General features: G+C 46.6%; 1 protein-coding gene across 1 annotated transcript in view; it reads left to right on the plus strand.

Moving 5' to 3' along the window:
- Positions 1–13,222, plus strand: part of CNTNAP2 (contactin associated protein 2) — a 1,617,197-nt gene that overhangs the window by 1,451,801 nt on the left and 152,174 nt on the right. The window contains exon 18 of the mRNA XM_053926665.1: positions 4,834–5,070. Coding sequence (XP_053782640.1) covers positions 4,834–5,070 — 237 coding nt within the window. The remainder of the gene's footprint in view (positions 1–4,833; positions 5,071–13,222) is intronic.

The raw sequence follows: 13,222 nt of genomic DNA on the forward strand, positions 1-13,222 counted from the left end.
CCTTCCATTCCCTCCCCACCTGCTCCCCCGACTTGAGGGGCAGAGTAGTGCCCCTTCGCTCTTCATCCTGGAGCCTTCTTCCCAGGGATGTGCTGGTGGACTCTTACAGTCCCTTTCTCAGCGGAGTCTGTCAAAATCCTAGCCCCTTCCACTCCTGGCCCCATGGAACCCTGCCTGACTCCCCCCTCCCATGGGGGTTGGTTATCACCTTCTAACACCCAATAGACTTGACTGACTTGTGGAGTTTGTTAGAGTTGGTTAAATATCCTTCTCCCTCTGCAAGAATACCAGCTCTGCAAGAGCAAAGACTTCTGTGTGTTTTGTTTCGTAGCTCCTTCCACATTCCTAGACAAGCAAGGCCTGGCTCCTAGCAGGCACGAAATAAATACTTACTAAAGGGCTCTATGAGATTTCACGTCTGTGAGCTTTGGTGTGTGTGGGTCCTGCCTATGACGAGTGGCCACAGGAGGCGCTCTGGAGCCCAGCTCCACTTTTCAGAAAACCCTTAGGCTCTGACTTTGGAAACAGCGTGTCTTCACAATTCCTCTGGATCTTGACTTTCTCCCTTTGTTTAATGTGACACCAGATTGGGCCGCCTCCTTCCTCCGTGCATGTGACAGTGTGTTATTCATTGTGAGCAGTTACAGAACTTTCATAATTAATCTTGATTGCAATACTTGAATAGCATTTCCCATGAAAAATGATTAAAAATTAAACCCACATCTCCTCTTAGATAGTTACCGCGGGGCTGACGAACGTGCTCGCAGCCCCTGCCTACGGGGGCTCTCTCCGACGGCAGCACCGGCAGCACGCTGGTTTTCCAGTTACCAAAGGTCAGGCAGCATTGGGCTGGCAGATCTACAATTTAAACCTATGACATGTGTCGTCACGAAAGATTTCTATGGAGCACACGAGTTGAGCTCGGATAATTACCACTGGTTCTAGTGCATTAACATCTTTTGCATAATATGTAACCACCATTTTCAGGACAAAAGATTTTTCTTCATATCAACTAGATCGGTAAAAGTACTTTTCAGCTCACTGATCAGTTTAATAAATCAGGGGCTATCTAAGTAAGAAAAGAGCATAATTTATTTAGTTTTTCTTTCAAGAGAGAGAAATGGCATCCCATTTATCTGCTTTGTAAATTAAGAAGAGAGAACATAAAACTTTAGTTAAAGAAGGCAACAAATACAAATTAAACCACAGTCATATGTTACGGCCAATTAAGAGAAGGAGGGGGGAAAGTCAGGCGGCAGTGCAATGGAGGAAGAGGAGGAGAGAAGGACACTGAGGGGAAATTGAGAGTAATGTCCTGGAATAGAGACAGAGACACATAAGCAGAGAAGAGGAGCTTGTCCATCACTGACCAGAGTCCTTCAGAGCTGGGGGAAGTCCAGCTGCCTCCTATATGGGTAGGAAATAGGGACGCTGGGAGGGAGTAAGGGGTTTGATGAAAGCCACACCACTAACCCCAAACAGTCGTTGGTCCTACCAGGGAGAGATGCGTAAACACAAAGGCAGGGAGAGAGACTAATGAGGGCAGGGCCTCAGAGAGCTCCAGGAAGAATCAGAGGCAGAGAGGCAGAGAAACCGAAAACCGCCCCTGCAGCCCTGCCTGGAGGGAGGAGGCCTGTGTCGAAAGTCTTCTCGGTGAGGATGAAATGTGGCCTAAGCAAGACTCGCTTGCTCTGCCAGGTGGCCCTTTTTCAATCTCTGATGGGGTTTTTTTGTCATATTAACATTTACTTGGAGTCTTTCAACAATCTCTTCTTCAAACTCTCAATTATTGCTGAGACCCATTGAATATGAATTATTTTCAAATTAAATACATTCCAGATAGATTAAAAGAGTGGAATGTTAAGAGATGTAAAATTAGAAAGTGCTGGAAGAAAATGTAGTTGAATAATTATATTATTTTAGATTAGAGAATTTCCGTATAAGTCTAATACCAAAAGCAGAAATCACACACATAAAACAGATGGATGTGACTACATAAACACTCAAAACTGTCATAGAGAAAAGGAACATTATATACAAATTAACAGACAAAAGCTGGAAGAACGTAGTTGTCAAATTTATAACAAAGAATTAAAGCCCAAAATATTGTTATAAATGAATAAGAAATATGACACATCTTATTCCCCCCAAAAAAGAAACATACATGAAAAACCAAAATATAAGAATTGGCAAAACATAAAAATCATTCAAATCACAGCATTTAAAGCAACGCACATTTACCCAGTGAGTTCTTTCCCCCCCAGCCTATGAATTCAAAAGGCTCGCGCCTGGTATTAGACTTGGTGTGGAGAAGGTGGGAACATCATACTCTCCTGGTGAAATACAAATCGATAAATTCCTCTTAGAGAAAAATATATTTGAAATACCTTTGAAATGTATGTGCTTTTGTACCCAGTAATTACACTTGTAAGAATTATTCCTAAATAAAAACTGGATAGGTGTGCAGAGGTTTTACAGAGGTATTTATTACAGTATCATATAAAATGGAAATTGGAATAAGCTCGAAAGTCCCATGGTTGTGGAAGGGCAAAAACTAAGTTTTCCATGCATTCACGGTGTGGGCTGCTGCACAGATTTAAACAAGAGGCTCTACTCGTACATTGATTGCTTAGAAAGTGTAATGTGATAAGTGCAAAAAAGCCAATTTCAAGACAATATACATCCCGTGTCTCCCTTTGTTTTGTTTTCACACGTGTCTCCTCGTAGAGAAAAGAAGGAAAGGCTCTTTGCTGAAAGTGGCAGTACGGCGTTCTGTCGGAGCAGCATTTACAGACCCTCTCTTTCTGTGCACTTACCGCTGTGCTTGCAGTTGCCACGGTGAAAAACCGTTACACCTGTAGGAAGGGGGAACGAGAGGGGGATATCTAAAAACAAGGATTTTTAGATGTTAGCATATTTTGGTAGGAATAGTCGTAACTGAATAATAATGAAAATTTAAATGGCCAGGCATTTTCTGGACAGAAAGCCCTTGGCCAGCCCTAATTGCAAAAACAAAACCACAATTGCTACAATGATAGAAGCCAAATTAAAATTTTAGCACATAAAAGATGACTAATGGTTTGAAATTCTTCCAAACCCTGGCCAAGGCCCAAATTCCCTTCAGCACGAAGGTGCGAGGCAGAGCTGACAAGCAGATTGCAAAATGGGAAACCCTTCAAAGTGGTTGTTTATAACAACTCCTTTGCCATCTACTGTCCCATCTCTTTGATCAAAAAGGGCATTGGACTCTTCAATTAATCCTCTTTCAAACATTTTTATTAAAAAAGAATCCCTGGAGACTTATTATTCAAATCTTTCTGCTACCCAATGACAGAATGGCAAGCCTTGGGTTTATAAAGGTAATAGAGTGTTTCCCTTTCATTTCATGGCGGAGGACGTGCAGGTCTGAGCAAATGCTAATCCATCTCTGCCAATAAAGCCTTTGATCCACCAGCCCTGTCTGATGAGTCCGCTACATTGTACACTTCAACATAATCAAACAGGCGATAGGAGTCAGTCCCCAGACGACCAGCCTCGCCCTAACTCTCACGATCCTCCTGCCCACTCCACTTTTGAAGACACCCCAAACACGGACCTCTATGGGGCCCTGACCCTGAAGCTCTTCTGCATCAGGTGGTCAACACACAGCCGAGTATAAGACCACAGACTAGAGACTAAGGCAGATGTGACACAATGTTGCCCCTTCGGAGCTCTGAGTCCTTGCATGGACATCTGAGTCTCTCAGCCTCAGTTTCTCACCCGTGCAGTGGCTACGGTGGTAACAGTGCCCACCTACCTTGCCGGGTTGCTGTGACAGGCAATTAACGTATGTAAGACGTGGAGTACAGTACCTACTACCTAGCCTTCACTAAAAGAGTAACTTTTATTAACAGTATCTTTTTTCTAAAACCCCATCATATTTTGTTCTATGATATTAACTACTATTCGCTTTATTTAATTTTCAGAAAAGTTGTTACTCTGAAATACAGACATGTATATAAACTTGAGTTCCTCCTTTTGTACCAACTGCTTTAAACACACATACACACACACACACACAGCTAAAGTAATGAAATCTGACACAATTAAATCTGCGTGGCTATAATGCTCCGATGAATCCTTCTGTGAGATTGGTTGGGAATATTTTAATATGTCCGTGCTCATGAACCTCTATCTAACCTGTACCTTGGAAAACCACGACGCGCTTGCTCTCTGTGCTGTGTGTCTTGCTGTGGCATTTAGACAAAAGCAAAGAATCTAGCCTGACCTGGTAGTAAGTGTGGTGTGGCTGGCTCTTGTGAGAAATTACTCATTCCAACTTCCACCCACCCCAGACTAGGCCCTGGAAGCCCTTACTGTGAACTCCAAAGCATTTGGTGAGACAAGAACCAGGACTTAGGGTCACATTTCAAGTGGACTTAGCCCTTCCAACTATTGACTTGTTAATTATGTGAATACAGTCCCGCCTCTCTGCTTTTTGTACTGCTCTCAGTAGGTACTGAGTGAGTGGTACGGAACTGAGTGCCTCAGTATCGAAGAGCAAGGAACCTAGAGATGTCTATAAACTCCTTTCTGTGGGAAACCACATGAGACTTTTAAATCAGCTTCTACAACTTTTGTGTATCCCCAAGACAATTTATGCATCTCAGAAGACAGGCTCTTTTAATTAGACATTCTAGCCTAAGGGGGGAAAGCATCCAGTTTCTCTACGAAGCAAGACCAAGTTGAAAGTCAGAATGCTAGCTGCACTTGGCCATCTCACCTTCTCCCACTCTTGTTGGAGGCATAGCCGAGGTCCTTCTGTCTGAGCTGCATGCCTTCTGTCGTCCCCAGGTGGTGCCGGAGGCCAGCAGGGCTTCTTGGGCTGCATCCGCTCCCTGAGGATGAACGGGGTGACGCTGGACCTGGAGGAAAGAGCAAAGGTCACTTCTGGGTTCAAATCCGGGTGCTCGGGCCACTGCACCAGCTACGGGACCAACTGTGAGAACGGAGGCCAGTGTGTAGAGAAGTACCACGGCTACTCCTGCGACTGCTCGCACACGGCCTACGACGGCACCTTCTGCAACAAAGGTAAGGCGGAGCAGGTGTGCAGTCGTTTGCACACGTCTTTCGAAGCCTAAGTCAGCGCGTAGTGAGTTTTCGGCTGCTCACCAGCGTGCCTGCATTCTGGAGGGAAGTTGTTCAGAATTCTTCTCCCACCTGGGGGAAGGAGGCTCCATCAGTCCCTGGTCTGTCTGCTGTTTAATAAGATGGGATGAGAGAAACAAATTCTAAACTCCAGCACACGGGGCACCAACTACAACATGACCAAGCAAATAGCCATGTCACACCTTCTGAAAGGGGACTCAGGCCTGGCCCTCGCACTGAGAGGGGTCAGAGGGGTCAGCCCAGTGGACAGATGAGTCACTGCAGGTTGTCAGTGAATGCAGCCCAGGGTCTTGCACCCACCCCAGCCTCACCTCTGGCCGCTGAGAGACTGGGTTCTACCTGGACTCCTGAGAGAGCCTCTTGCCCAGTGATTGTCACGGTCATCATTGTGACTCGCATGCAGGAGGCGTCGGCACAGCTCACAGCTGAGTGGTTCTCAGCCCCAGCTCTCCTGCAGAAACACCGAGGTGCCCCATCTCATCAGTCCGCTCTGAGCGTCTGTTATTGCTGCCATTACTATTCAGTCTCGAGTGATTCCTTCAATCCCCAGTGAACTCTGTGGTCCAGTCAGCAGTCTGCAAGGGACCGATGCACAGGCGAGTCGTGTCCCCTGTGGTTCACTGGGCTGCTCTGTGGCTTCGCTTCCCATAGGTAGACCAGAGGGCTGGAGGGAGGTGGCCCTCACCTTTCCTGCACTGTGATCGAAATGCACGTGAATCCCTCGTCTCTTTCTAAGTAAATGCACAGCATTAGGGTGACATTTCCTCTCCATGGCTGGTGCATCTCTTCCTAAAAAGCTTAACGTGAGCAGCCTGTCCATACTTTCAGAGATAGGCGGAGGGTCGTTTTGCTGTCAGTATTCACACAAGGTGCCACACGGAAGGAGGAATTACTCCATACATAAAGCGCTGTGTACGCACGGGCTCCTGGCCAGCATCGCTGACCAAGGAGCATACAGATTAGGTCAGACAGGGGTTGAATTGAAGAGAGACCTAGGTGGGAAGGAATGCCGGTCCAAAGAACACCATCACATGCGGACAGTGGTATTGCAGTGCGTGTTTCTGCTCAGAACAACGTGGTTCCGTGATTTTCCTGTGGCACAGTGGGATGGGTTTGCAGAACACATTAATTTGGCACTTGTCGAAATGACAGTCTTGCAATTACCATTCATTGTGCTTGATGCTAATTTAATGCCGTCGTTCCCTTGCCAAAATGATGCCTGAACGCAATCAAGTAGGCACTAATGCCTGAGAGATTTCACTGCATAAGTACCCATTTAAAGAAAATCACGAGCCCCTTATTTTTAGAGAGTTGGGTTAAGCACGTGGCTCATCCCAAGCCTCTGGGGGGTTGACAGGCGATGTTCACAAATGGAAAGACAGCTTTGCCTGAAGGGAGACAAAGTGCCCCCGGCCAGTGGGTTCCCTTTGCCTTTGTCTCACAGGGTTCACACAAAAGGCGCCGGAGCATCCTCTTCATTTCTGTTCGGCAGGATGAGTTTACCTTTGACTCAATTAGTGGCTTGCCCCGAAAAATAAATAAAATTAAAAACTGCAAAATGTATTTGGAAAGGACTCCTTCTGAGTCAGGACGAGTACCCTCGTGACTCGGGGAGAAGGGCAGGGTTGCGGGTTGAGCGGAGTCGCGCAGCCTTCCAGGACAGCGTCCTCTGCAGTGAGGCCAGCTCGCTCATGGACGGGACCTTCTCTCCGTTCTGGGCCTCACCTCCCAGGCGTCTTGGTCTTTGCAGCTTCTGAAAGCACACCCTCACAGCGGGCTGCAGCAGGCAGCTCGGCTTCTAGAAAGAGCGGCCGCAGTCGCCCCCCAACGAAGGAGCTCAGGAAAGTCCTGGGCGGGCCTTGCTTCGACAGCACAGGCCTGTGCTTCTGGATGTGGGGTGAGCGTTCACAATGCTTTGCTAAGTGAGTAAGGCAGGTCCTGCCACCACACACAGCCTGGCTTGTTTACACACACACACACACCCACAGCACATTGTGAGAAAATACACCGAAATATTGACTGTTATTATTTTTAGAGGAGGGTGAAAAACACCAGTCGTTTTTAACTTCTTTTTTTGCTACAATTTCTTTTTTTTTTAAGACTTTATTTATTTAATTTTTGAGAGAGGGGAAGGGAGAGAGAAAGGGAGCAAGGGAAACATCAGTGTGTGGTTGCCCCTTGCACACCCCCTACTGGGGACCTGGCCTGCAGCCCAGGCAAGTGCCCTGGCTGGGAATCGAACCAGTGACCTTTGGCTTTGCAGTCCAGCACTCAGTCCACTGAGCCACACCAGCCAGGGCTTTTTGCTACATTTTCTAATCTCTTCTCACTGATGTGTCACCTCTAACTTCCTCATTTTTGCCTCTCTTGGGGAAGAACAATACTGAGAGTCAACTGTTTGCAGGGTCAACTCTCTCTGGTCAGAAAATATGTAGTTACTACCCAGGAATCATTAAGCCATCTAACCCTACTGTCCGGAATGGAGCTGCCTCTCAGGTGGGAGGGCATGTAATTAAATTGCCCCTGTAATACCCATCTCTCAGGACATTTGAGCCTGGTTGTCCACAAGCCTCTGGAGCAGTCGCCCTTCACAGGGGCGCTAGTTGAAGAGTTGCCTTGCTGGGGCCAAGCTGTGTGAAAAGGAAATGCTTGAGACACTTGTAACACACTCAGCCACAGGAGAGACTCCCACTGGGACAGGCATGGGACCCAACATAGCCTCAGGGGCATATCACCCTGTCTCTCCTCTCTCCCCAGGGTGCATTGGTCATCCAGGGGAGCAGGGGCACCTGACCCACCCTGCTTACACTCCCTCTGTGTGCGCTCTCTCTCTCTCTCTCTCTCTCTCTCTCTCTCTCTCTCTCTCTCTCTCTCTCTCTCTCTCTCTCTGCCACGTTTAGGTGTGGGCTGTATTCCTTCATTGCCTTATTTATCTAACAAACATTCGGCGAACGCCTACAGCACCCGCAAGCCTTGAATGAGGAGCTGAGTCGGGCTACACTGAAATTTCCCAACCCTTCCAATTGGTTCTATATTCAAACTCAGGAAACTCTGGAGTCTGTGAACGCAGTGGATGAGCGTCAGCTGCCATCCAGGCTGCGGAAACCAGTCCCTTGTGTTGGCCCCGTCGCTGAGCCAAGTTTCACAGGAATTTATCATCAAGAGGCACAAAAATATCTTCCAACTCACTTGTCTTCACATTCTTTCTGTTCATCTGCCAAACCAGAATTGCAGTTGAAAAATGCATGCTTTAAATACTCTGACACCACTTTCTGAGTTCAGGGGGTTCTGTTTTCCTCCCACACATCCGTTTGTCACTCATATAAAGACCACAACTAGAAGGGTGGGGTCACAGGACTGCACGGTAAGAGTGACGGGTGGCGCTCACTGACCTCACTGTTCCATCATTTGCAGTCTCACAGCGCCCACCACCCCACGGGGTCCCACTGCGTCTCTTGCTCTCCCTGCGAAAATCGTGACTTGGACTAACATTGTATGACCCATGCCATTGATGTGCTAGAAGAAACGTGGATGGGCAGCTGAAGCCCCGCGTAGAAAATGGGTGATGGCGCCCTGACCGGTGTGGCTCAGCAGGTTGGGCATTGTCCTGGGAACCGAAAGGCCACTGGTTGAACTCCCCGTCCAGGCGCACACCCAGGTGGCAGGTTCAGTCTCCAGTCAGGGTGCGTACGAGAGCCAAGTGACCCAGGTTTCTCTCTCACATCAGTGTTTCTCTCCCTCTCTTTCTCTCTCCCTTCCCCTCTCTCTACAAATATATATTTGTATATATATAAAATATTTAAAAAATAAAACAAGAAAGGAAATGGATAACGGAATCAGATGCGGGTTTGAATCCAGCTTCCTCACTGGTGGGTTGTGTAGCCTGGAGAAAATTCCTTAACTCCATTGGCCTCCTCTCCAGAAACACAGAATTCCTACTTCTTCATTCCACAGCACGAGTCCCACCGAGCAACGTGAACAAATTCCACACAGAGAGCCTGGCTCGCGGCGTCACACGGCAGATGTCACTTTTCATTCTCAGCACTCCTTCTGTTTTGTGGGTGTTTCTGTTTTGCTTTAAATCATGTCACTCTTTTCTTTAACTTTATTTTTATTGTTGACACAATGCCTGCAGATATCCTCTTTTCCTCCCCTTTGCCTACTTCCACCCAGCCCCCGCCCCCCCTCCCTCTGGCCCTCACCACACTGTTGTCTGTGTCCATGGAGTATGCATTCATGTTCTGTGGCTGATCCCTTCACCTTTCATCCATCCCCCCATCCCTGCTCCCCCTCCCCCTCCCCCTCCCCAATAACAACTGTCAGTCTGTCCCATGTGTCCCTGCCTCTGTTTCTATTTTGTTTGTCAGTTTTCTTTGTTCATTAGATTCCACATACGAGTGAGTAGATCAGGTCCCTCCTTCCCTAGAAGCTTCAAGTGCCAGAGGCCTGGCTGGCATCACTGCAGTCACCTCCGAGGACCGGGTCGCCACTTTGCTACTTCAGGAGCAAAGGCAGTGTTGCAAAACGTCCATCTGCCGGAATACGGTCACAGTCATGGTGTTCTGAAGAACACTGTGCATTCTGAGGGGGAAGGCGGCCTCCATCGCCTAAACCCTGATGGACTGCAGAACAGGCAGAGTCCGGAAGACGGAATTGGAGGCCACAGTCACCGTATCCCAGGGGTAGTGCCACTAGTGCACTTCCTGGTGCAAAGCAGCCATCCCTGCCAAGAGCCAGCGTGAGTGACCTTCACATCTTCGATGTCCCTTTCTAAGTAAGACAGGAACACATTGAACGACTTCAGGGCTCCGTTTTGCTGGAAGGAGACCTCAGACTCGAGTCCAAGGTGAAAAACCTCTAAGGAAGAGGATTTCCCACCTTGCCTCCCAGAGGACATTTTTACAGCAGGCAGGGGGGTGAGTTTGTCCAGGGAGCTCAGCAGGTTTCTCCTCCATGGCTCTGGGCACGCATGGCCCACGGGGCAGAGTGTTCCCTTCTAAGGTGTGAAGTCTTTTAGGGAAAACGAATTAATAAAAAATGTTGCAAACAACCATGGGAGGAAAAGAAGAAACATGGTGGGTTTCTGCGTCTTAGACTCTCAGCCCTTCGTGGAACTCATTCAGCTGCCAGCAGCACTGACCATTTCCGCTGCGGGTCTGAATGCCCGGGCTGGATCCCAGCTGGAGGAGGGTTTTGGACCCGTGGGCAGAGGTGCCTTTCGCAGGCTGCTTTTCATCGCCAGCTGAAACAGGAGGCTTTGGGTTTGGATGGGAGCCCAAAGGAACAAGAGTAGAATTCTTTCTCCTTTTCCTCTTAGAGCAGTTCTCAAGAAGGAACAGTATTCCTTCTCTTTCACTACGTTTCTTGAATCCTCATACCTTAGGGTACAACTGAAAGATACCCTGAAAATATATGAAGATAATCTGATTAAAAGCTTTAAAAAAGAAAAGGAAATACTTATGTGTAAGTCCATGAGCACTTATGGATGAAAGAGAATACTTTTGACTTGATTCCAAAGAGTCAAAGTATAGAAATGGCTCGCAAGTTTAGGTGACTTCATTATAAAATTTGGTGGTGGTAAAAAAAAAAATTGTTTTGAAAATGAAAAATCTCGCCTATCAATTTCCTGGAGAACGGGATTTTGAAAATTCAGTGGGTGAAAGCAAGCCCTTTGTGAAGCGCTAACCGTAACAGGGGACAGTTGGTGAATTTGCGGGGGTTGTCAAGTAAATAACAGTGTTTTCACAGTTTGTGCCATTTTTCTAATGCCCACCAAGTTTTAGACCCTCTTGGATACAACTGATTGTGGGGGGGGGGGGGTTATTTATGTGTGTTGTTAAATATTCTTATTCCCCATGATTCAGCAGGAATGAAAACTCTGAATAATGTGAAGTTTACAAAACTAACACTCTATCATTTCCTGCATGTTAGCTCCATGATTTCAGCTGAAAGTGCGTTTCCTTCCTTTCATGAACCTAAAAGGACTCAGTCTGATACATTGTCCAGAGGATTTTGCTTTTAAATTACCCACATTTTCAACCTCCCTCTCGGCAGGTCCACTCACCAACCTCCATGGTGCCCTTGGGCACTTCCCCATGTCCACGGCGCGTATGGACCTGCCCTGACCGGCAGGTTCTCCGCCCCCCTTTCTCTGTGCTCATTGCCAACAGGCAGCTCTGGTCTCAGCTCCGGACTCACTCTGGGCACCCCTGGCCCGAGGAACTTCACTCTCCTAAACAACCAAGCCTGCTGGGTTTGGGGCTGACCTCAAATCTTTTTAATCAGCCCATTTTATAGATCAGCCTGGCTTTGAACTCATTCACATATTTCTACTTCCATCAACTGCAATTGATTGTAATAGTGGTTTATTTAGATAAGTGGTATTTAACTTTTTTTCTCTAATTAAAACCAAATCCCAAGGAAGTGGAAATGATTAGGGCCTACTGAGCTCTCTGTACGCCATCCCTTGCTTGGCATTTTAAATGTATTATCTCTGTTCCCATGAGCCCTGGGCACGTCATATAGCAAAATGTTTAGCTCAGCCTGAAGGTGTTCTCCACTGAACTCTTACAAGTGATGAGTCCTCTAAATATAACACGACTTCTAATCTATTCCAGTTCCATAAGGCAGATTCTCAATTACATTGAATTATTAGCAGTAAATTTTAACAAGTCTATATTCTGGATGAATGAAGTAAGATCAAGTGTCTTGATAATTAATAATGTAACTCATTCTCATGCACTGACCCTAATCCTCCTGAAATAGGGGCACATTTACTGGAAACCTGCTTCGTACGAGGGAAGAAGTAGGTCGGCAGCGAGGAAGGCCAACGTAGGCCAGAGGAGGTCTGGAGCAAAGCAGAGGTTTTACTGCTTTGTGTTGTGGGCCCAGACACAAAGGGAGCTCGGGACAGAGCCCGCTGAATGAACCCTGGGTGTGACCCAGTCTCTCTGAAGGTGCTAGTGGTGGAGCTGCTTTTAAAGCCCCAGCCAAGGGTGGTGTGGTTGATAGGGGTAGGTCACATCTAATCCTGGGGCAGGAGTTTGAAAAGCATTTGTCATCAGTGAATCTCAAGTCTGAAAATTCAAGAAGCCCTATGAACCTCAAGCATGACAAAAATAAAAACCACTTAAAAATATATAATTAAAATCAGAAGACAAGATTTTAAAAATATCCCAATTTTAGAAAATTGTCCCTGAAATAATATAATTGATCTTTACAAGAAATATTGGGTTGCTTTTCAAGTGGCAAAACTAGATTGCTTTGGAAAATTAGTAGTGGACAAAATCCTTTAGGATTCAGATCAGTTTGAAGAAAGAAGCTTTTCTTTCTTTAGTTTCTAATATGAAAAAACAGGGAAATATACAAATGGGCCAAATATGTTAACTGACACTTCACCAAAGAAGACATACAGATGGCAAATAAGCCTATGAAAAGATGCTCCGCAGCATATGGGAACAGGGAAATGCAAATTAAAGCAACAGTGAGAAGTCACACACGCCTGTTAGAATGGCCCAGATGCAGAATACCGACACCACCAAACGCTGGCGAGGATGAGGAGCAGGAGGGACTCCCCTCGTTTATTGCTGGTGGGAATGCGAAATGGTGCAGCCACTGTGGAAGGCAATTTGGGGATTTCTTACAAAACTAAGCACACTCTCACCGTGTGATCCAGCATCATGCTGCTTGTCATTTACCCAAAGGAGTTGAAACTTCATGTCCACACAAAAATCTACACATGGATGTTTACAGCAGCTTTATTCATAATTGCCAAATCCCAGAAGCAACCAAGATATCCTTCCATAGTTGAATGGGTAAATAAACTCTTATATAACCAGGCGCTGGACTGTTACTCAGTGTTAAAAAGAAATGAGGTATCAAGCCATGAGAAGACATAGAGGAAACTTAAATGCATATTATTAAGGGAAAGAAGCTAATCTCAAAAGGCTACAGACTATGTGATTGCAACTATATGACGTTTTAGAAAAGGCAGTACTGTGGAGATAGTAAAAATAAAAATCCATGATTGCCAGGGGCTGGGGGGAGGGGAAGGGGGGTCGGGAAGGGGACCACA

This window comes from Desmodus rotundus, chromosome 6, assembly GCF_022682495.2.
Source record: "Desmodus rotundus isolate HL8 chromosome 6, HLdesRot8A.1, whole genome shotgun sequence".
Classification (NCBI taxonomy): domain Eukaryota; kingdom Metazoa; phylum Chordata; class Mammalia; order Chiroptera; family Phyllostomidae; genus Desmodus; species Desmodus rotundus.